General features: G+C 39.8%; 1 protein-coding gene across 4 annotated transcripts in view; it reads left to right on the top strand.

Moving 5' to 3' along the window:
* Positions 1-22,257, top strand: part of ttn.1 (titin, tandem duplicate 1) — a 150,123-nt gene extending 127,866 nt beyond the window's left edge. For all 4 annotated transcript variants that reach the window (XM_046845792.1, XM_046845791.1, XM_046845790.1 and 1 more), the window contains 30 exons: positions 58-363; positions 465-2,231; positions 2,318-2,611; positions 2,704-2,988; positions 3,080-3,379; positions 3,476-5,542; positions 5,653-5,955; positions 6,039-6,344; positions 6,438-6,728; positions 6,813-7,109; positions 7,201-7,506; positions 7,593-7,895; positions 7,993-8,274; positions 8,437-9,030; positions 9,120-9,407; positions 9,569-9,868; positions 9,970-10,272; positions 10,358-10,660; positions 10,757-11,341; positions 11,430-11,732; positions 11,835-12,134; positions 12,239-12,808; positions 12,940-13,245; positions 13,336-13,929; positions 14,026-19,166; positions 19,263-19,419; positions 19,518-20,020; positions 20,130-20,283; positions 20,498-20,782; positions 20,901-22,257. In XM_046845792.1, the coding sequence (XP_046701748.1) occupies positions 58-363; positions 465-2,231; positions 2,318-2,611; positions 2,704-2,988; positions 3,080-3,379; positions 3,476-5,542; positions 5,653-5,955; positions 6,039-6,344; positions 6,438-6,728; positions 6,813-7,109; positions 7,201-7,506; positions 7,593-7,895; positions 7,993-8,274; positions 8,437-9,030; positions 9,120-9,407; positions 9,569-9,868; positions 9,970-10,272; positions 10,358-10,660; positions 10,757-11,341; positions 11,430-11,732; positions 11,835-12,134; positions 12,239-12,808; positions 12,940-13,245; positions 13,336-13,929; positions 14,026-19,166; positions 19,263-19,419; positions 19,518-20,020; positions 20,130-20,283; positions 20,498-20,782; positions 20,901-21,196 (18,089 nt within the window). In that variant the 3' untranslated portion in view covers positions 21,197-22,257. The remainder of the gene's footprint in view (positions 1-57; positions 364-464; positions 2,232-2,317; positions 2,612-2,703; positions 2,989-3,079; positions 3,380-3,475; positions 5,543-5,652; positions 5,956-6,038; positions 6,345-6,437; positions 6,729-6,812; positions 7,110-7,200; positions 7,507-7,592; positions 7,896-7,992; positions 8,275-8,436; positions 9,031-9,119; positions 9,408-9,568; positions 9,869-9,969; positions 10,273-10,357; positions 10,661-10,756; positions 11,342-11,429; positions 11,733-11,834; positions 12,135-12,238; positions 12,809-12,939; positions 13,246-13,335; positions 13,930-14,025; positions 19,167-19,262; positions 19,420-19,517; positions 20,021-20,129; positions 20,284-20,497; positions 20,783-20,900) is intronic.
* Positions 22,258-24,278: the final 2,021 nt, after the last annotated feature.

Below are 24,278 nucleotides of genomic sequence, written 5' to 3'. Positions count from 1 at the left end.
TTTCTTTTCTCGTTAATAGTGCTTTAATATTACCTTATTTTGTAAATTCCCCTATAGATATCCCTGCTGAGCCTACCAAGCTCAAAGTTGTTGATTCAACTAAAACTTCAATTACTCTTGGATGGTCCAAGCCAGAGTATGATGGAGGCAGTGAAATTACCAGCTACACTGTGGAAAAAAGGGTTGGTGTGGAAGGACAATGGGAAGTGCTAAGTAAAAAAGGCGAAGTCAGAACTACAGAGTATGTTGCTTCAGGTCTGTTGCCAGATGTTGACTACTTCTTCCGTGTATCTGCTATGAATTGTGCTGGTCGTGGAGACCCAATAGAGATGGAGGAACCAGTCCAGGCTAAAGACATTCTTGGTATATTACATATTTCTAACATTTTATTTTTCCTTTTGATGCATTATTTTTTTGGGTTGTTGCAAGTAAAAAAATTTATTGTGGTGATTTTCATTTTGCAGAGGAAGCTGATGTTGACAAAGATGTTGCAATGAGAACTCATTACATTGTCAAAGCTGGCAAAGATGTTGAGATCATGGTTCCTCTAAAAGGCAGACCTGCTCCAAGTGTTTCTTGGAAGAAAGAAGACCAAATAATTGATAAAGACCCGCAATATGATATCCACAACACAGATACTTCATCATGCCTTGTGCTTTCGAATGTAACTCGTAACGATAGTGGCAAATACACTATTGAGATATCGAATGGTGTAGGACAACCGAAATCATTGACATTATCAGTGAAAGTACAGGACACTCCTTCTGCCTGTAGAAATCTGGTCCTAAAAGATGTCACTCGTGGCAAAGTGACCTTGTGCTGGGAACCTCCTCTCCTTGATGGTGGTGCTGAAATCACTAATTATATTGTTGCAAAAAGAGACTCCTCAAAGCGCACATATGCTGCAGTAACCAACAAATGTATGGAAACGTCATTTGAAATTGACGAGCTCTCAGAGAAGATATCATACTTTTTCCGTGTATTGGCAGAAAATGAGAATGGAGTTGGTGATCCATGTGACACAGCAGAGCCTGTTAAAGCCACTGAGAAACCTGGTCCTATTAAAGATCTGGCTATGAAAGACTCCTCTAAAACATCAGTGACTCTACAGTGGAATAAACCAGATTATGATGGTGGTAGCATTATTACAGATTACATAATTGAAAAGAAACTTAAAGGTCAAGAAGAATGGGCTCCTGCAGGAACAAACAAGCATTGTGAGCATGAGGTCACAAAACTTAAAGAACTCACAGAAATGTTCTTCAGAGTCTGCTCAAAGAATGAGAAGGGCACCAGTGACTTTACAGAGATTGGTCCAATTAAAGTAAAGGACTATATCATTCCACCAGAGGCAAACCTTGATGAGTATCCTGGTGGACAGGTCAGTGTTCGCATTGGTCACAATGTACATATTGAGCTTCCATACAGAGGAAAACCAAGGCCATCAGTTACTTGGCTGAAGGACAACTTGCCACTGAAAGAGAGTGAAAAGGTTCGCTTCAAAAAGACAGAAAACAAGGCAACACTAATGATAAAGAATGTAGAAAAAGAAAATGGTGGTAAATATACTCTTACACTTGACAACACCGTGTGCAGGAAATCATTCCATATTCAGGTCATTACCCTTGGAGCACCATCCAGACCCATTGGACCAATTCGTTTGGATGAAGTCAGATCAGAAAGTATAAGGATATCTTGGGACGAACCAAATGATGACGGCGGTGGAGAAATCACCTGTTACAGTGTTGAAAAACTTGACACCTCTCAAACAAATTGGAAGATGGCTTGTTCAAGTGTTATAGGAACTACTTTCAATGTGCCAAATCTAATCAAAGGAACTCAATATCAATTCAGAGTGTGTGCGGAGAACAGATATGGTGTGAGTGAGCCTCTGATTTCACAGACTGTCATGGCCAAGCATGAGTTTAGACCTCCAGGTGCACCAGGCATGCCATTTGTATACAATGTCACTAACGATGCCATGACTATTCAGTGGGATGCACCTATCTTCGATGGTGGCTGCCCAATCCTTGGATACCATGTTGAAAAGAAAGAGACCAACAGCATTATGTGGCAAAAGGTCAACCTTGTTTTGGTGACTGCAAAGGAATTCAGAATTATTGGCCTTATTGAAGGCCTGCAATACCAGTTCCGGGTCTATGCTCAAAATGATGCAGGATACAGTCGTATGAGTGATGAAAGCAAACCAGTTACGGCTGTTTCTCCTGTTGGTGAGTTATTTATTTTTTAATCTTAAAAAAAAAAAGTGTGAAAACCATTGTTTCTTCCTGTAAACTTAATGATGTTTGTATTATAGATCCTCCTGGAACACCTGACTATGTTGACGTAACTAGTGAATCTGTGAAACTCAAATGGGATGCACCTAAAAGAGATGGTGGAAGCAAAATTGTCGCCTACAACATTGAGAAACGCCAAGGCCAGGGACGCTGGTTGAAGACAAACTTCACAGACGTAACTGAGACAGAGTTTATAGTGACTGGTCTAAGTTGTGGTGAACGATATGAATTCAGAGTTATAGCAAGGAATGCCATTGGCACCGTTAGCCCACCTTCTCAGTCTTCTGGCTATGTTCTCACCAGAGATGAAAGTGGTACGTTTATACAATACAATTTACATTCATACTATGACTCAACACCACTTGTATAATAACTATTTAACTGTATCTTTTCCTCATCTTTACAGCTGCCCCAAATATTGAATTTGGACAGGAGTACTTTGAAGGGGTTGCCATTAAAGCAGGAGAAAACATCAGGCTTAAAGTCTCAATTACAGGAAGACCAACCCCCAAGGTGAAATGGTTCAGGAATGATTTGGAACTAACTAAGAAGATGGTCGATATCACAACAATTGCTGGCTCAAGCACCCTCTTTATTAGAGATGCTGATCGCTCTCACAGTGGGGTCTATTCTGTAGAAGCACAGAACCAGTGTGGAAGCAAGAAAGAGCAAATGAAAGTAGAAGTGTTTGGTATGAACCATTTTATTTTTCCTAGCACAATTTTTTTTTTTACATTAGTGTATAGTTTATACAGTGCATCTAATGATTGTCATACTTTTAGATACACCTGGAGAGCCTGTTGGACCAATTGTCTTCACAAACATCACAGAGGGCAAAGTCACATTATCATGGAATCCACCAGAAAACGATGGCTGCTCTGAGGTCACTCATTATGTTATTGAGAGACGAGAGACCTCCAAAATTTCCTGGTCACTGGTTACAGATCACTGTGAGGAGTGTACCTACAATGCGACCAAACTGATCAAGATGAATGAGTACCAGTTCCGTGTGTCTGCTGTAAACATGCTTGGAGTCAGTAGACCACTGGATTCTGTTCCTGTCATTGCCCAAATGCAATATAGTAAGTGTTAATCTGCACTTTTATTTTAGCATATCATTTTATCAATTTATCTTTATTGCTATCTTTATTAACATCTAATTATTTTCTTTCCTGCAGCAATTCCAGATGCTCCTGGTACTCCTGATGCCACCAAGGTTGATGGGGAGAGTATTACCATCAGCTGGACTGCGCCCACAAATGATGGAGGAAATGCAATTAAACATTACATTGTTGAAAGACGTGAAAAGAAGACTGTGCGCTGGGTGAAGGTTTTGACTAGGAAACCAATTACTGAGGTTGCCCACAGAGTAACTCATCTCACTGAAAATGTGGAATATGAATTCCGTGTTTTTGCTGTTAATGATGCTGGAGTTGGCGCACCAAGTAATGTTTCGATGCCTATTAAATGTGCAGAGCCAACTGAAGAACCAGATGCTCCTTCAATTATAAATGTTACTGATGCTACCAACACATCGATCAGTCTGGAATGGACCAGACCAGGTTATGATGGTGGCATGGAGGTGCAAGGATACATCATAGAGATGTGCAAGGGAGCTGAAAAAGAATGGAAACGAATCAATGAAGATATTTCCACTGTCACGAAGTACACCGCCGTCGGTTTGGAAACAGGTGCAGAGTACAGTTTCCGCATATGTGCAGTTAATCCAGTCGGAAAAAGCAAGCCTAAAGAGATCTCTGAGCCTGTACAAGCAGTAGATAGACTGTCTGCACCTGAGATTGATATTGATGCAAGCTTCCAACAGACCCACATTGTGAAAAGTGGTGGCAGCGTATGTCTCCGTGTAGCCTTCAAAGGAAAACCAACACCTACAGCTTCATGGATAAAGGTGGATGGAGAACTCGGGGTAATGGCTGATGTAACTACCACAGACACCTTCACTTATTTGACACTGGCAAATTGTACACGATATGACAGTGGAAAATACACTCTCACTCTTGAGAACAGCAGTGGTAGCAAAGCCATAACCTTTACAGTTAAAGTGCTGGACACACCTGGTGCACCAGGTCATCTTATTTTCCGGGATGTTACAAGAGGCGCCCTTTCACTTATATGGGATCCTCCAGTCAATGATGGTGGTGCACGTGTTCATCACTATGTTCTGGAGAAACGAGAGGCTAGCCGGCGAACATGGACAGAAGCAGCACCTAAGTGCACTAAGACATTTTTGAGAATTACTGATCTTTTGGAAGGAGTACCCTACTTCTTTAGGGTAATGGCAGAAAACCAGTATGGCCTTGGTGAGGCTTATGAAATGCCTGATCCTATTATTGCTACTGCTGAACCAGCTCCACCCAAGAGACTGGACATCATTGATACTACTGACACAACAGTTACTCTTGCATGGTTGAAGCCGGAACATGATGGCGGCAGCCGTATCACATCTTATTCTGTGGAGGTTAAAGCAAAGGGAACAGATAAATGGGTTGTTGGAGGTTCAACCAAGAGCCTAAGTCTTGTTGTTGAGGGCTTAACTGAAGGTGCAGAGTATGAATTTAGTGTCAAAGCTAAGAATGATGCAGGTTACAGTATTCGTAAAGAGGCTCTCTCTTCTGTTGTTGTTAAAGAGCCCATTATTGAGCCAACTGCAGATCTCAGTGGCATTACCAACCAGCTTATCACCTGCAAGTCGGGCAGTTCATTTGAAATTGATGTTCCAATTGCTGGCAGACCAGCACCGAAAATCACTTGGAAGCTTGAGGAAATGAGACTAAAGGAAACCGACAGGGTCGCAATCAAGACAACAAAAAATAGAACCACTCTGACAGTTAAAGAATGCATGCGAGGTGACGGAGGAAGGTATTTCCTTACCCTCGAGAATGTGACTGGAGCTAAGACTTTCACTGTCATTGTCAATGTAATTGGCAGACCCAGTCCTCCAGAGGGGCCTATTAAGGTTTCTTCAATCACAGCTGAGTCTTGTGAATTGTCATGGAATGAGCCTGAAGATGATGGTGGAACTGAAATAACAAACTACATTGTTGAGAAACGTGAGTCTGGCTCAACTGCCTGGCAACTTATCAACTCTAGCGTGAAACGAAAATCATTCCATGTCACACATCTAACCAAGTACATGCAGTACACATTCCGTGTCTCTGCAGAAAACAGATTTGGTGTGAGCAAATCCACTGAGTCTGAAACCATTGTTGCAGAACATCCATTTGGTGAGTAATTTTGACCATATTTAATAAATATGACAATGGACATAGTTATGATTTATAACTATTAGAACATTTTATATGAACTATTTATATAACTATTTTTCCTCCTATAGTTCCACCAGGGCCTCCCACTAGACCAGAAGTTTTCAGTGTTGCTGCTAACAGCATGAGTATTCGATGGGAGGAACCATACCATGATGGTGGTAGTAAGGTCACCGGGTACTGGATTGAGAAAAAGGAGCGTAACACTATTCTCTGGGTCAGAGAAAACACCATCCCCTGTTTTGAGTGTTACTACAAGGTGGATGGCCTTAATGAAGGTCTTGAGTACCAGTTCAGAGTGTATGCTATGAATAGTGCTGGCTTCAGCAAAGCAAGTGAAGCATCAAAGAGAGCTGTGGCTCAAAATCCAGTTGGTAAGTTGAACGAAATTAATGCAAAAAATACTTTGTCAAGTTTTTGTCAAACCTGCTAATTTTTTATGTATTTAACCCTTAAGATCCTCCAGGCAAGCCAGAAGTAACTGGTGTGTCAAGATCAACAGTGTCAATTAAATGGTCTGTGCCTCTGAATGATGGTGGAAGCCCAATTGTGGGATACATTGTTGAGCGAAAGCCGTATACTGTCACCGGAGAGGGCAGATGGCTGAAGTGTAATTACACCAATGTTACTGAAACAAAATTCACCATTACTGCGCTGGGAGAAGGGGAAGTATATGAGTTCCGCGTGATTGCAAGAAATGCTAATGGAGTGCACAGCATGCCATCAGTTTCAACAGGAGCAGTGACTTGCAAAGCCGAATACAGTAAGACTCACTTTTTATTTTAATATGTTGCAGTGTAATAATTGTTCAAAGACATAAAAACATCTAATTTTTGTTTGTTTGTTTATAAAACAGCACCTCCAAAAGCGGAATTGGATAGCAAACTTCTTGTGGACACAGTTACTGTCAGAGCAGGGTCAGACTTGGTTCTTGATGCGGCTGTTGGTGGTAAACCTGATCCAAAAGTCTACTGGGCCAAGGGACAGAAGGAGCTAGAGCTTTGTGAGAAATATTCTTTGCAGTATTCTAACACACGTGCTCTGGCAATTATCAAGTTCTGCGATAGAGATGATACTGGAAAGTACATTTTGACTGTGAAAAATGCCAGTGGAACCAAAACAGCTGAAGTTAATGTGAAGGTCCTTGGTGAGTAGTATAATTCTGCAAATCAAATTAAAAATTATATTAATAAGTACCATTAGTCAATTTTGCCTTTGTTCTTTTATCAAGATACACCGGGCCCATGCCAGGAGATCAACGTAAGCAATGTAACTAAGGAGAAATGCACAGTGTCCTGGAAAGAGCCACTGCAGGATGGTGGTGACCCCATCACACACTATATTGTGGAGAGAAGGGACACTAACAGACTGAACTGGGTCATCGTGGAGTCTGAATGCAAGGCCCTCATGTGTGACATTACTAGACTTTTCAAGAATACTGAATATATTTTCCGTATCAGAGGTGTAAACAAATATGGAGCAGGTGTGACTCTACAGTCTTCGCCCATTATTGCAAGAAACTCCTTCAGTAAGTAAAATGTTTGAGCTATACTGCACTGGATTTTATTTATTTATTTTTTTTAAAAAGGACTATGTTTGATCTATTCTTTCACTTGCAGCTGTTCCATTACCTCCGGGAGCACCAGAAATTATCGCAGTTGGAAAAGACTTTGCGACAATTGAGTGGCTTAAACCTGAAAATGATGGTGGAAGCGAAGTTATAAGCTACCTGATTGAGAAAAAAGAGAGAAAGAGCGTCAGATGGATAAAAGTTAATAAAGACTCGGTACTCAAGGACACAACCTTTAAGGTTTCTGGTCTACAAGAGGGTAACATTTATCAGTTCCGTGTTACTGCCATTAATGCCGCTGGAGATAGCGAGCCTAGCGAAGTGTCTATGTATGCGGTGTGCCGATTACCAACAGGTATGTTATTCATTTACTGTATTTGTGTATCAAAATGAACATATGTAGATTTATATTAAGTTTAAATGTCACATTTCTGTCTACAGACAAACCAGATGCTCCTTCAATTCCACGTGTAACAGACACTCACAAGGACAGCATTAGTCTGACCTGGACAAGACCAATAAAAGATGGAGGTGCAGATGTTATTGGTTACATTCTCGAGATGCAAGAATTAGGCACAGAGGAATGGATCAAGACCCATGAGAAGAACCTTAGAGTCACAGAGCATACTGTGAGTGGCTTGACAACGGGTAAAAAGTATTGCTTCAGAGTTGCTGCAGTAAATGTCAATGGAGCAGGTGACTTTAGTGACCAATGTGCTGAAGTAGAGCCTATTGAAAGAATTGGTAAGTAAATAACAGTAAACATGTTTAAACACGTTTACCTAAAATATGTGAAAGATGTGAAAATTGTTAGATTAACAAAACATATTACTTTTCTTAGAAATACCTGATCTTGAGCTTCCTGATGATCTGAAGAAGACAATATGCCTGAGAGCCGGAAGCTCACTGCGTCTTCATGTAACTGTTACTGGAAGACCGGTTCCAGCTATCTCCTGGAGCAAGCCTGGTGTGGATCTCGACAACCGTGGATTCATTGAAGTGACAGATACCGCTACAACTCTTATCATTGATAAGGTGCACCGCTATGATGCTGGAAAATACACCCTTGAAGCCTCTAATACAGCTGGCAAGAAGGATGCTAGTTTTCTTGTCAAGATCTATGGTATGTTTATTATTTTAAAAAAAGATTTGCAATTACCCTTATTTTTAGATAAAAATTAATTATTAGACCAGTTTTTACTTTATCACCTGACAAGATAGAAGACTGACATACAGATGGATTATATCATATTTGATGGTTTAATTTTATGCTTTTCAATTTTAGATACTCCTGGTCCACCAGGCCCCATTAAAATAAAGGAGCTCACAACTGAGTCTGCTCACATTACATGGGATGCCCCTGAGGTTGACGGTGGAGCTCCAGTGAACAATTACATAATTGAGAGGAGAGAGACATCAATGAGAGCCTATAAAACAGTTACTTTGAAATGCAGCAAGACGTCATATAAAATTACCGGACTGTCCGAGGGAATTCTCTACTACTTCAGAGTGTTGCCAGAAAACATTTATGGCACAGGTGAACCTAGCGAGACAACAGATGCTGTGTTGGTGTGTGAAGTGCCACTGCCTCCAGCTAAACTTGATGTAATAGATGTCACAAAGTCATCTGTTACTCTTGGATGGGAGAAACCTAAACACGATGGAGGCAGCCGAATCATTGGCTACATTGTTGAAGCTTGCAAAGCTGGTACAGACAAATGGATGAAGATTGCTACTTTGAAATTAACAGACTTTGAATACACCATTGAAAAACTGAACGAAAATGAACAGTACCTATTTAGGGTACGTGCTCTCAACAGCAAAGGTCCCGGTGAAGCCAAAGAAATTGTTGTCCCTGTAACAGTACAAGAACAAAGAGGTATGTATCATTTATTATTTCAGATTTTGAATAGGTACACTTCATCAGTGCCAAGATTTGCTTGACTGACACTTACTTTTCTTTCACAGTTATGCCAAAGGTTGATCTATCAAGCATTCCACAAAAGATGATTAGTGTTTTGGCTGGCAAACCCCTTGAACTTCATTTGCCAATTAGTGGAAGACCACCCCCAGTTTCCTCCTGGTACTTTAATGACAATAAGATGAAGATACAGGAACGTGTAAAGATTCAGTCCACTGCAAAATTCTCCAAATTAACTGTTCTTAACACCACAATTGATGATACTGGAGAATATACCCTTGAAGTAAAGAATATTACAGGAATTACTACAGAGAAGATTAAAGTAATTATTCTTGGTAAGTTAGCAGTCTGATGTGAATCTCACACATATATATATATATATATATATATATATATATATATATATATATATATATATATATATATAATAAAATGTTCATACTCTCTGCTTTGTATTTACTTATTATTTGATTTCTTTTATTTCTTTTCGTTTCAGACAAACCTGATCAGCCTAATGGACCTATTCGTTTTGATGAGATAGATGCAACCTCAGTTACAATAAGCTGGGACCCACCAGAGAGAGATGGAGGTGCTCCTGTAAGCAACTACATCATTGAACAACGTGATGCTCATCGCCCAGGATGGGTACCTGTTTCTGAATCAGTCAGCAGGCCAACCTTCAAATTTACCAGATTGACTGAGGGAGATGAATATGTCTTCCGCGTTTCAGCAGTCAATCGCTACGGCTCTGGAGAATTCTTACAATCAGAAATAGTAGAATGCAAGAGTTCTAAATGTAAGAACAACAGTGTAGTTGATATTATATACATACTTTATTTGTATCTGTATTAAATAATAAGTGCAATCAAACTAACACAAACATTCCTCTGGTGACAGCCATTCCTGGACCACCAGGCCGCCCAATAGTATTTGATGTATCTCGGGATGGCATGACCGTTGCCTGGGAACCACCAGATGAGGATGGTGGTTTGGAGATATCTGGCTACATTATTGAGCGCAAGGAGGTTAGAGCTGACAGATGGGTCCGTGCTAATAAGAACCCTGTGACGATGACAAGATACAGATCCACTGGCCTTATTGAAGGCCTGGAATATGAGCATAGAGTTACAGCTATAAATGCTAGAGGTGTTGGCAAACCCAGTTTCCTCTCGAAACCAGCTGTGGCAACTGATCCAGTTGGTAAGAGTATTTTCTTTTATTTGTGTGTATCCTTTTGGGGTGAAATAATTCTTGTTCATATTATAACACTTGCTGATCTTTACAGATCCACCTGGCCCACCTCAAAACCCGAGAATCACAGACACTACAAAGACATCTGTGTCACTGGCATGGAATCCACCTGATGAGGAGGGTGGCTCTAAAGTAACTGGTTATCTAATTGAGATGCAGAAGGCTGGTTCTGTAGCCTGGATTAAGTGCAATACTACACCTACTATGATTTGTGAATACACCCTGACAAAAATGCCTCAAGGCGAGGAGTTCAGGTTCAGAGTCTTAGCTTGTAATTCTGGTGGTCCAGGCGAGGCTGCTGAAGTGCCAAGATCAGTTACTGTCACAGAGATGCTTGGTATGCCTTCACTTCGTTTTAATGGCTATTAATATTACTGTTTGCTATCAGGTTTGTCGTAACAAACTATTTTTTTATTTGTATGCTTTATTTCAGAACCTCCAAGTCACGATCTCGAAGCCAAGTACAAAGATGTATTTGTTGTCCGACATGGAGCGGTCATCAGACTTTCAGTTCCGATTAAAGGCAAGCCAACACCTGTTTGCAAGTGGACAAAGGATGGTGCTGAGGTCTCTAGCCGTGCAATGATTGCCTCCAGTGAGGATATGAGTGAGCTTGTTTTCAAGGATGCTGAACGTTCTGACTCTGGTGTTTACGTTCTACATCTTGAAAACAAATGTGGCAAAAAGATGGTGCAAATCAAAGTCAAAGTCATTGGGCGTCCAGCAGCTCCTGAAGGTCCTCTTGGATTCGAGGACATCCAAGCTCATTCTTTAAGAGTGACCTGGAAGCCACCAAAAGATGATGGTGGCTCAGAAATCCTTGGCTACATTGTGGAGCGACGTGAGTCAACAAAGGCAGCCTGGTATACTGTGGACTCCAGAGTGGTTGACACATCTTTGGTGGTTAAAGGTCTACAGGAAAATGTCGAGTACCACTTTAAGGTGACAGCTGAGAATAAGTTTGGCATTAGTGGCTCCCTTAAATCTGAGCAGACTATTGTACCAAAGACTCCAATTTGTAAGTACTCCTGCAACTCGGATTACAAATGTACTTATCAGGTTAATAAACTATAAAATTTACCAATAATGTTGTATGTTTCATACAGGTGTGCCAGAAGCTTCAAGCACACCACCAGAGATCATGGATGTTACTAAGTCCACTGCTGACTTGGCTTGGACTAAACCTAAAGATGATGGTGGATCACCAATCATTGGATACTTCATTGAGTATAAAGAGGTATCATCTGACAAGTGGATTCGCCATGAGAAGAGGGTTACTTCAACCATGTACACTCTTAGTGGACTCACTACTGATGCGGAATATCAGTTCCGTGTGGTCACTGTAAATGACATCGGAGAAAGCGAACCTGGACTTGCATCAGACTCTGTCATATGCAAAGATCCATTTGGTAAGTATTTATGTCTCCATTACTGAACAAATTACATTTGTTTAACTGTAATGTTTGCCTGTTTAAAACTATTTTGCACAACTGTTACTCTTTCTGCTTCAGACAAACCAAGTCAACCAGGTGAGATTGACACTTCAGCTGTAACTAAAGATTACATAACTATTGGCTGGGAAGCCCCTCAATGTGATGGTGGAAAACCAGTTCTGGGTTACTGGGTTGAGTGCAGAAGATCAGGGGAGAGCACATGGAAGAAGTGTAACAGGGAAATTTTAAAAGAAAAACAATTTACTCAGGGTGGTTTGCAAGAGGCCACTGAATATGAATTTAGAGTGTTTGCTGAAAATGAAACTGGAATAAGCAGGCCTCGTAGGACTGCAGCAGGAATTAAAACCAAACTCGGTGGTAAGTATTTTCTGCAGTTCATATTTACAGTATATATATATAGATGATTATGTATTTTTAACAACTCAAAAAACCCCAATATATTTATTTTCTTTTTGAAACAGTTGCAGCTCAACCAGCCCTCAGAAAAGAGATGGATGAAGTTACTGCCAAGCTTGGACAGACTGCCACCCTAAAATGTCAAATTATTGGAAGGCCTGTTCCAGAAATTAAATGGTACAAAGGTGGAAAGGAAATCAAAGAAGGCCGCAAATATGCTGCAACTTCTGATGGCCGTAACCATAGTTTGACCATATCAGCAGACCAGCAAGAAGACGAAGGCTTGTACACATGCAAAGCTGTGAATGAAGCTGGGGAATGTGAGACCAGTGGAAACTTGGTTCTTGAAGCAGCACCTCAATTCCCTGTTCCATTAAAAGAAAAAATATTTGCAGGATGTGGTACAACTGTACGTATTCATGCTGTGTATATAGGTCGCCCTGAGCCCAAGATTATGTGGCTTTATGGAGCCAAACCTGTGGAGCCCTCTGAGAATGTAATCATTGAGAACACAGAGAGTTACACTCACTTAATCTTAAAGAATGTCCAACGTAGGGTGAATGGTGGAAAATACAGAATTAGAATCAACAACCACTTTGGCACTGCAGATACTGTAACTCAACTTGAAATCACAGGTAAGTTTTTTTGTAAAATAAACATGATAATACTTTAAATATGTTCTTATGGCCATTGAATGTAATTTGAATATTTAACAAAAATATTTAATATAAAAAAAAACCTTATAAGTAAACTTTTTGTATTCCAGACAAACCTGACAAGCCAGAAGGACCTATTGTTCTTGAGGCTTTACTAAAGAATTCGGTGATAATAAGTTGGAAGGCACCAAAAGATGATGGTGGATCAATGATAACAAGCTACATTGTGGAGAAGCATGAAGACAAAGAAGGTTCAGAGTGGCAGCTTGTCTCATCATCCATCACAGGCACCTCATGCCGCATCCCCAATCTTTTGGAAAATGAAGGTTACTTCTTCCGCATTTCAGCACAAAATCGTTATGGCAACAGTGAACCACTGGAGACACCATCTGCTATTCTTATCAAGAGTCAATTAGGTAAGCTAAGGAGTATACAAAAAAAAGAAAATAATACAAATACCTTAAACAGAGTTGTTAATTGCCTTGTTCAATTTATATGTTTTACAGATAAGCCAGGTGCACCACTGAAACCTGTAGTATCTGGAGTGACCAAGACCTCCTGTGTTGTTTCTTGGAAACCACCTCTTAGTGATGGTGGATCCAAGATCAAAAGTTACATTCTTGAAAAGAAAGACAAAAAGAAGGGTGAATGGGTCGCGGTAACCACTGATGAGATTCATCAAACAGTGTATTCAGTAAAGGGGCTTATCGAAGGCCTGGAATACATTTTCCGTGTGAAATGTGAAAATCATGGTGGAGTAAGTGAATACAGTGAAGAGTCGGACCCTGTTGTTCCCCGAACTGATGTTGAGGTACATGCTCCTGCCTTTAAAGAAGATCTCAGGAACATGAGTGTGAAATACAAGAGCAACGCGACATTCGTTTGCAAGATAACCGGACAACCCAAACCTGTAATTAAATGGTTCAGGCGTGGCAAAGAAATACAGGCGGATGGAATCAAAATCAAGATCCAGGAATTCAAGGGAGGTTATCATCAACTTGTCATTGCCAATGCTGATGAGGAAGATTCAACTGTTTATCAGATCAGAGCAACAAACCAGGGAGGATCTATTTCTGCAACGGTTTCACTTGATGTTGAAAGTAAGTTTTCACAAACAGGGGATACTGAATTATTTTCCAGATTACTTTTGTTTTAAGAGTTTTTTGTAAAAATAAAATATTTTCTTCTTCTTACAGTTCCAGCAAAGATACATTTACCTAAGAACCTTCAAGATAAAGAAGCCATCTGTGCTCTTCGAGGTGAAGTGGTGAACATCAAGATTCCATTCAGTGGAAAACCAGATCCTGTAATCACATGGCAAAAGGGACAAGATCTCATTGATAACAACGGGCAATATCAAGTCATCGTCACAAGATCATTCACATCTCTTTTGTTCACCAATGGGGTGGACCTGAAGGATGCTGGTTTCTACATTGTCTGTGCAAAGAACAGATTTGGCATTGATCAGCAGACAGTCGAACTCGATGTTGCAGATGTCCCTGATCCACCACGCAGCATCAAAGCTAGTGATGTGTCTAGGGATTCTGTTGTACTTAACTGGGTTGCACCAGCCAGTGATGGAGGAAGTAGAGTTAGAAACTACATTATTGAGAAATGTGCCACTACAGCAGAGAGATGGATCCGTGTTGCCCAGTCACGTGATACTCATTACACTGTCACCAACCTGTTTGGGAAAACAAGCTACCAATTCCGTGTAATAGCGGAGAACAAATTTGGCCAGAGTGCACCATCTGATCCAAGTGGACCAGTTGTGACAAAGGAAGATAAATCAAGAATTCTTACCTACGATGAGGAAGTCGACGAGCACAGATCTATCTTTAAGGGTAAAGCTTCTCATTCAGAGGTTAAGAATGCCCACAACAAGTATATGATCGCTGAAGAGCTTGGCCATGGGCAGTTTGGCATTGTTCATCGCTGTGTTGAGATTAGTTCTGAGAAGACCTTCTTTGCCAAATTTGTTAAAGTCAAAGGCGCAGATCAAGCAATAATAAAGAAAGAAATTGCCACATTGAATGTGGCACGCCATAAGAACTTCCTGCAACTCCACGAATCATTTGACAGTCCTGAAGAACTAGTTATGATATACGAGTTTATATCTGGTGACGACATATTTGAGCGCATTAGCACTGCAAACTTCGAGCTCAATGAACGTGTCATTGTCAATTACATCAGACAGGTATGCGAAGCTCTTGAGTTTCTCCACAGCAAGAGTTATGGCCATTTCGATATTAGGCCAGAGAATATAGTTTACACCACAAGAAGAGGAACAACTGTCAAGATAATTGAACTGGGACAAGCTAGGCATCTTACTCCAGGTGAACAAATCAAAATTCAGTACACAACGGTCGAATATTCGGCACCTGAAATTCATCAAAATGAGATGGTCAGCACTGTCACAGACATGTGGTCTGTCGGTGTCCTGGTATATGTCCTTCTCAGTGGACTCAATCCTTTCATTGCTGAAACTAATCAACAAATGATTGACAACATCTCCAATGCTGAGTACAGTTTTGAAGATGAGTCCTTTAAACATGCAAGTGTTGAGGCGTTAGACTTTATAGATCGCCTCCTTACTAAAGACCGTAAACATCGTATGACCGCTGCTGAAGCTTTGAATCATCCTTGGCTGACAATGAATACAGAGGAACTAAGCAGTAGGTCAATCAAGACCACAAGACACAAGAGATACTACCAAGCTATGGTGAGAAAGGAATGGAACACTGTTGTCTCATCTGCTCGTATTGCTAGTGGCGGTGCTATCAGAAGTCAGAGAGGTGTAACAGTTGGCAAAGCAAAGATTGCACCATTTGAAAATGGTCCAATTGCTGGACAAATCAAACATAATGTTGCTGATGAAGGCGATGATGTCAAATTTATTTGCAACATTGACAACTATGACAGCAGTACCGAGGTCACATGGTATTGCGGAGTTCGACAACTCGAGGAAAGTGCCAAATGTGAGATTACCTACGATGAGGGGCTTGCTACAATAACCATCAAAGGAATCGCTCGATCAGATGACGGAACATATCGATGCAAAGTTGTCAATGAATACGGTGAAGACAGTGCATACGCAGAGCTCTTTGTTAAAGGTGTCAGAGAATATAGAAGCTACTACACTGCACGTGTGGTCAAGAAAGTCAAACGCAGAATAGACACAGCCCGTCTTCTACAAAGACCTCCAGAGTTCACCCTTCCTCTGTGCAACCGCACTGCTTACTTTGGGGAAACTGTTCGATTTGGAGTCACCATCACAGTACACCCTGAACCACGTGTCATCTGGCTGAAATCTGGGCAGAAGATTTCCCCTGATGATGACGACAAGAAATATACATTTATAACTGACAAAGGTCTGTATCAGTTAGTTATTCACAAGCTAGACTCTGACGATGATGCGGAATACACCGTGGTGGCACGGAACAGGTATGGTGATGACAGCTGTAAGGCTCGTCTCACAGTCGTCCCTCGCCCTGCACCTGCCGATAATACACTGAGACCCATGTTCAAGCGCCTTTTGGCGAACTTGGCGTGCAGAGAGGGCCAGAGTGTACGCTTTGAGATAAGAGTGTCAGGAACACCCTCACTAAAATGGGAGAAGGATGGTACACCTTTAGCATTTGGTCCGCAGATTGAAGTTGTCCACGAGGGCTTGGACTATTTTGTCTTACACATCAGAGACACACTTCCTGAGGATTCTGGTACATACCGAGTAACTGCCACTAATTCTGCTGGCTCTGCAAGTTGCCAATCTACACTTAAAGTTGAACGTTCCCTACATGTCAAGAAGGAATTTGTGAGTGAAGGGGAAAAGAGGAAAGCTCTGGACCAACAGCAGATTGACAAGAAAGTACGATTGACACAAATTCTGTCTGGTACAGATATCACGCCACTTATTCCTGCCGCTAAACAGGCATTAAGAGAGGCTGCAGCTATGTTTACGCCTGCAGTTTCCGCCAAAAAACTAAAGACTGATGCTGAGGAAGCAAAGGAAAAAGAAGAAAGAAAGAAACGGGCAGAGGAAAAGAGATTGAGAATGCCATATACTGTGCCCCAGCCTCGTCTTTATGGCCCTACTGCTCTAGAGGAAGACATGGAGATCAAGCACTTTAAGCCATTATCTGACATGAAGTGGTACAAGAAATTACGAGATCAATATGAATTCCCAGAGCCAATGGACAAGATTTCTCAGAAAAGACTTAAGCGCATTAGACTGTCAAGGTGGGAGCAATTTTATGAAGTGCCCTTGCCAAGAATTAAAGACCAGTACAAGCCAAGATGGCATATACCTACGTCACAGGATGACTTGGAAACTGTACGACCAGCAAGACGAAGAACACCTTCTCCTGAAATGGAAGCTTATTACAGAATAAGAAGGCGCTCCCTTGGTGATCTTTCTGATGAGGAACTGCTTCTTCCTGTTAAAGAATACCTGTCAATGAAGAGTACTGAGGAGGAAAGACTTAAACTTGAAGATGAACTCAGATTAGGCTACTCTGCCTCTCCACCAAGTCTAAGTCCTGTACGTTTTGAACTCTCTGCTTTGCGTCCTTCATCACCAAAGAAGACTGTGTATGAAGATGAGAAAGAAGGCGAGGAAGTTCCTACCTATGACTCCTATCGCATTCCTTCAAAGTATGAGGCTGGCCCAAGCTACATTGATCTACGTCAGAGACATGATAAAGCAACATACAGACCTCCTAAGCAAAAGCAAAGGATGTATGAAGAAAAAGAAGACCAAGAGCTCCTTAGGCCGGTCACTACCACCACAAGGATAACTTCTTACAAGAGCCAGCTGAAGCACATGGAGTTTGAGGAAAAAACAAAAATCACAAGGAAAGAGAGAACAAAAGTTTCAACACCTGCAGTGACTGAGGGCGAAATGTTCGACCTACATGATGTACCAGTGAGGTCATTTTCACCTGGCTATACTAAGGTGACACACTCCAAGGCTAAAAAATCTTCTACATTGGATGAAGACAAAAGCATCAGACTTGCAAGCACAGAGGATAAATCCGTAACCCTTGTGTCAAGTGAAAAAGTAGTGTCTACACAAGACCTGTCCGTAAAGGTTGACTACATGCAGCGTTATGAAGCAACGAAGAAAGCTTTGAAATCTAAGACAAAGTTTGAAACGGTTTCTCAACAGCCATTCAGTCTCGACCATACACCAAGGGTGACTGTAAGAATGCGCTCTCACCGTGTGGCAGCTGGTCAAAATACAAAATTCACACTGAACGTTCAATCTAAGCCAGAGGCACAAATCCAGTGGTATCACAATGGCCAGCCCATTCAAGACAGCCATAAGTATCGGATGTATAACATGAGTGGAGTGCTTTCTCTCCAAATCATCAACTGCCAGGAGGAAGACAGTGGGACATACCGTGTTACCTGCACAAATGCAAAGGGAGAAGCCTCAGACTACGCCACTCTAGACATTTCTGAAAGTGGATTTTCTTCATTTACATCTCAGCGCAGAGATGAAGAACCTCCGACTCCTTTTATACCTGAAATGACAAGAACAGATGTTTATCATGTGTCATCAACAAAGGCATTGTCTACAGCCGAATCACGCGTTTCAGAAGCGGTAACTGAAACCAAAACCTTAGATATCAAAACAGAGGCAACGGAAACAGTTATTCATGAAGAGTATGCATCATCAGAGACAAAGATTCAGACCACAGAAATTGTAACAGTTGAGGAAGCTCCAGTCGAGACAAAGAAACCAACCATTTCTGCTACAATTCTTACTAAGCCACAGTCACTCACAGTTTCTGAGGGGGAGTCAGCTAAATTTACATGTGATGTGGATGGTGAGCCAGCACCCACTATAACTTGGTTAAAGAAGGGACAGGCTGTTGTTTCATCTCACCGTTATCATGTAACAACGACAGAATATAAGTCCACATTTGAAATTTCACAAGTTGAAATTTCAGATGAAGGTAACTACACATTGGTTGTGGAGAACTCTGAGGGCAAACAAGAAGCGGAATTTACTCTGACTGTTCGCAAGCCAACACCTGTGCAAAAAGTTCTGGCTTCCCCTCCAAGAGTGAAGTCTCCAGAGTCCCCTCGTCTGAAGTCACCCACAGGGATTAAATCTCCACTGAGAATGAAGTCACCTGAACCAATTAGGTCACCACAAAGAGTCAAGTCTCCATTTACAGCTAAGTCGCCAGTTCCAAAAGAAAAAACAACCAAGCCAATCTTTTCAGTCGGGCTGGATGATATTGCTGCTGTGTCAGATACGATCATCAAGCTGGAAGTAAAAGTTACAGGTGTGCCTAAACCAGTGATTTCCTGGATGAAAGATGGAAAGGTATTTGGCAACAGTCAGTTATTCATTGTTTTAAAATAAAAAATGTCAAATGTCAAACGACAGAAAAAGTAATGATGGTGAATTTTCTCATTTCAGATTGTCTCTCAGGGTGGAAAATATGAAATATTTGAGGAGCACGGTTCTGCATACCTTGAAATCTATGATGCTGATGTTACTGATAGTGGAGTCTATGAATGCATTGCAAAAAATAGTGATGGATCGGTCACTACAAGATGCACTGTAACTGTTAAAGGTGGGATTAAACATTATACTGGATGAAGAAAATATAGGTTGGTGTTAGTGTCATTTAATATTATAATACAATTTTGAGGTTTTTTTTTTTTTCCCCAGAAACAAGAAAATTGACAGCATTTGCTGTAGAAACAAAAGCCGAAGTAACAGAAGAACTTGTCCGGAAGGAGATCACTCATGAGGAGGTCCAGTCCTTCTCAGAAATTAAAGCTTTGGAAACACAAACAACATTGACTCATGGTCAGGCTTGCACACTGAAAGCAAATATCCCTGGGGCTTCAGATGTAAAATGGATTCTGAATGGAGTGGAATTGATGAATTCAGAACAATATAGATATGGAATTTCTGGAAATCACCACACTTTGACCATTAAGAGAGTGCGCTCCCATGATAGAGGAATTATCACATGTGAGGCAAAAACTGAACAGGGTGTGGTCAAGTGCCAATTTGTCACAACAGTCAGTGAAAAACTATCTAATGCACCAAGCTTCCTAGTGCAACCACGCTCCCAGAACATAAATGAAGGACAGGATGTGATACTCTCCTGTGAAATAATGGGTGAACCTACCCCAGAAATTGAATGGTTTAAAGACAATGAAGTGGTGAGTAGCATGAGTCTTCGTACAATTAAATTGTATCATTTTTTATTTCATGTACTAATGAATCTAAATTCGATGTGTTCAATTATTTTGAATTCTTTTGAATTTATAGCTATCTGTTACATCAAATATGAAACTGAGCCGTTCTAAGAATGTGTACAAACTGGAGATTCAGAAAGCCACTGTTGAGGACAGTGGCAAATACACAGTGAAGGCCAAGAACCAATTTGGACAGTGTTCTGCAACAGCATCCCTGAATGTTCTTAGTAAGTTTGTCTCGTTTAAATGACTCTATTACTCACGGCACCGTGCACTGCACCTCCTTGTAAAATTTGTGGTATTGAAAGATGTGGTTGTAACTGTAAAACTGAATTGTATCTATTCATACTATTATATATTTAAGCCAGCCATATATGGACTGTACGGTATGATCTTTTGCATGCATGAATGACCTGGTCGTTATTTGCTATACTCTCACAGTTCTGGTTGAAGAACCTTTCAAAATGATAGTATTGAAGAAAAGCTCAGCTGCAACCAGTATTCAAAGTAGCAGCTCTGCCTTGCATATGGCTTCAACAATACAGGAAAGAACAAGCAGCAGCTCCAGCATGTCTCAGATTAAATTTCAAAGCATGTCAGCAACTAGCATGACCTCAATGACATCTGAATCTATGGTTGCCATGGGTGCACACAGCATGATGGAAATGTCTAGCCATGCACATGTCGCGGGATCGGCCCTCGCATCCATTGCATACAAACGCAAAGGTGAGAAAACAAGTGATTTTCGCCTGTTGGTACAGTATACACTGTTGAGACAGTACTAGATTTATAATGTTAATTACCTTCATGTAATTTGTTGCTTGTTTTGTTTTTTATTCAACAGGTATACCACCTAAAATTGAGGCTGCCCCTGAGGCTATTAGCATAGAGTCTGGAAAGATTCTGACCGTGGCCTGTGCCTTCACTGGAGACCCAGTGCCAAATGTTGAATGGTCACATTCAGGGAGGATACTGTCCAGTGAAGAGAGTAAAAGGTTCCAGATTGAGACCACTGAGGACACTACTACATTAATCATTACCGGCATTAAAGAAAACGATGCTGGAGCGTATACCCTCAAACTATCAAACGAGCTCGGCTCTGATTCTGCTACCGTCAATGTCAGCATTCGATCTATGTGAAAAAAATATATATATTAATTCAGTCCATACCCCCTTTTTCCTTTCTTCAATATATTTTATTTATTGAACAAGTAACAAAAAAAATACTGTTCTAGATGAAGACCTGGATCTGTTCTGTAAATATGAACTATTTTTATACCAAACTTGACAATAATTTATGCCAAACTAGACTTAAGTCTAAAGTTGTTATAAAATGTGCCATAATGGGTAATTATGACTTTTTGAACCATTTTTCTGTGACATGTACATAATGTATATAGCCGAATTTACCGGTTATGGGAAATGTATGAATTGTTATTTATGACAAGAATTACTTAAACACATGGAACGAAATGTTTAACAGGAGAAAGTTTCTCGCAGAACGAATACCCTGTGAAACCTGAAACAAATTATGTGCCTCAACAATACGTTGAAGTCTTAAGATTGCCTCAACAGGTAGAGAGGCTCCCTGTTGAAGTTCTAAATCAAAGGGACAAAACTATGCACTGTACATCTGTGCGTATAGTATTTCAGTTACTCAGATGAATTTATAACTTGACCATAAGACCTTGAATGCTGTTTGTGTCTTACCCTCACATAAGCAGCATGACTAGGCCTTTTGTTCAGACTGACTATATCATATCACCATTTTAATGACACGCTCAACGTGCAAGCGGCCAGCGCGTTGAGCTGATGATGATATGTGCACATGTTCTGTCAAAGGACTGTTCGAAATTGATATTATGAATGCAACATCACCTGGCCATTAATTTCGTTATCAATTCAGACACTCTTTTGCAGAATCTGTGCCACCTCTTGGAGGAAAGCTAGGTTATATTGTGTGTGTTTTTTTTTTTGTGTTAGTGTGTGTTAGTATTAGAATCTCACCTTGTCAGGGCAATTGTCAAGCGGTGTACCACAGTAACTACATCTGCTGTGCAAAGAAAACGTGAAACACGTGAATGCAATACCCTGCACTTTGATTCAATAGCAATTAATATATGTAGAATTACCTATATTATTCTGCCTCCTTGAGTTTTATGAATTTTTGATTTAATAAAGCATGAATTCAGCACCATAAATCCTTGGTGTTATACTTCATTATTGTTTTATTTGTCTATTTACTGAAAAAACGCCTTTGCAGACAATTCATTCGATATAATACTGAAATCATTCTGACATTTATATGTTAATATGTTTCATTATGGTTATCTCAGAGTACTAGTTACTACACAGTGCATTATGCTTACAGAAGGTTGTAGAAGCAGTGGTTAATGTTATAAGGCCAAAATTGTGTAACAAATAACTAATAATATACTATACATACTATATATGAATTTGACTATATCCAAAATAATGGATTTATAATGGAAAAAAAACACTAAACAACCCTTTTAATAGAGGATTTTTTTTTTGTGATTAGCTGCTTATGCAATTCCTTCTTATTTGCATCCTTTTTTTATTTTAACTATGGATGGTGTTACAAAGAAGCTTTAAAAATATATAGATCTGTTCCATATTTATACATATAATAGACAGATAAACTCAACCGTAATGAGCAGGCCACGGTGGCAAGGAAATCCTCCATGAATTGACGAAAGAAAGAAAGAAAGAAAGAAAGAAAGAAAGAAAGAAAGAAAGAAAGAAAGAAAGAAAGACAAAAACACATGCACATAGAGTATCTAAAAACTATACTTGAGTAAAAGTATAGTTACATTACTGCAAAACTTTCTCCTTTACAAGTTAAAAGTCAGGTATAATATAAGAGGCAGGGGGAAGGCTATTTTTATAAAAATGACAATTACCCCTATTAATGATTGATATACATATACTGTATATATCCTGGATGTAGATTGAGGGGAGGTATTATTCTTTTTTTCTTTTACTAGTTTTGCATTATTTTTATTATTATTCTATTTTAATTTGTTATTTATTAGTTTTTTCTCTTTTAATTGTGTTGTTGAACCTTCTTTATATGTCTAGAAGAACCCCTCGGCTTGTTCTAGTTTGGGATTATTGGGTAGGGTAGGCTCTGATTGCTATAAAATGCAAAGTGAAATTTTGCAATAAAACGTCGAAGATTAAAAAACAAGTCACCAATTCAAATATAGTTTGGGTAAAACCCTTAGAGTATCTGATTTTAACAGTAATTGAGTATTTGACTTATGCCTAATGTAGGCTTGAAGATGCACTAGTCCTCAACACCAAGATGCATGTTAGTGTGAGAAGCCAAAAACAGTTGATTTGTGAGGTTTTCTTTCCTGAAATACAAATCTAATTGTACACCTCAACACTGCATTAACCAAAAGATCAACACAACATCCTCTTCAACATGCCAGAATGAAACAATCTTAAAATAAATAAATAGAATTAGAGTATCATGTTACAAAGTAGAAAAACAATTAGTATTCAATGAACAGAAAAAAGGTGTATAGTGGAGTAAAAAGTACATATACTGAATCGTAAATGCAGTTGAGTAGCAAGTAAAAGTTGCTTATATCTTTAATACAGTAGAGTAACGAAGTAAATTTACTCACAAATGATGATAGACAGAAAGAAATATACATGGAGAGGGTGTAAGTAGAAAGATAGATAAAGTAAGTTGAAACCTATAATTAAAACAAATAATAAAAGAAACTAATAATGTAATCATGACGAAAAAAAAAATATATAAATATATTAAGTATTTTGAGGTATATTTCTTGCTCGTTCCATCTCATGGAGTTTTTTCATGCCACTATCACAATGGCTTGGGAACTAAACTTATAGGAACCAACATATACATTTAAATATTAAATCAAATCAAATCAAATTTTATTTGTCACATATGCATACATACACGGTAGGACATGCAGTGAAATGCTTTTTACAACGGTCCGGGATGAGGGAATAGGATGGGGAGAAAAATAATACAAAGAAAAAGAAGACTGAGAAATAAAGTATAAAAACTGTATAAAATAAAATATAAGAATATATAAGATATAAAGATAGATATATATGTGGGAGAAAAAGATGTATAGTAAACAACAGTAAACAATAAACAATTCAAGGTGGTTTAGATTGTCCATAAAGTGTAAAGGTAAAAATATGCACAAGCTCTTTA

Source organism: Silurus meridionalis, chromosome 3 (assembly GCF_014805685.1).
Source record: "Silurus meridionalis isolate SWU-2019-XX chromosome 3, ASM1480568v1, whole genome shotgun sequence".
Classification (NCBI taxonomy): domain Eukaryota; kingdom Metazoa; phylum Chordata; class Actinopteri; order Siluriformes; family Siluridae; genus Silurus; species Silurus meridionalis.
This window is presented reverse-complemented; position numbering and strand designations above follow the sequence as displayed.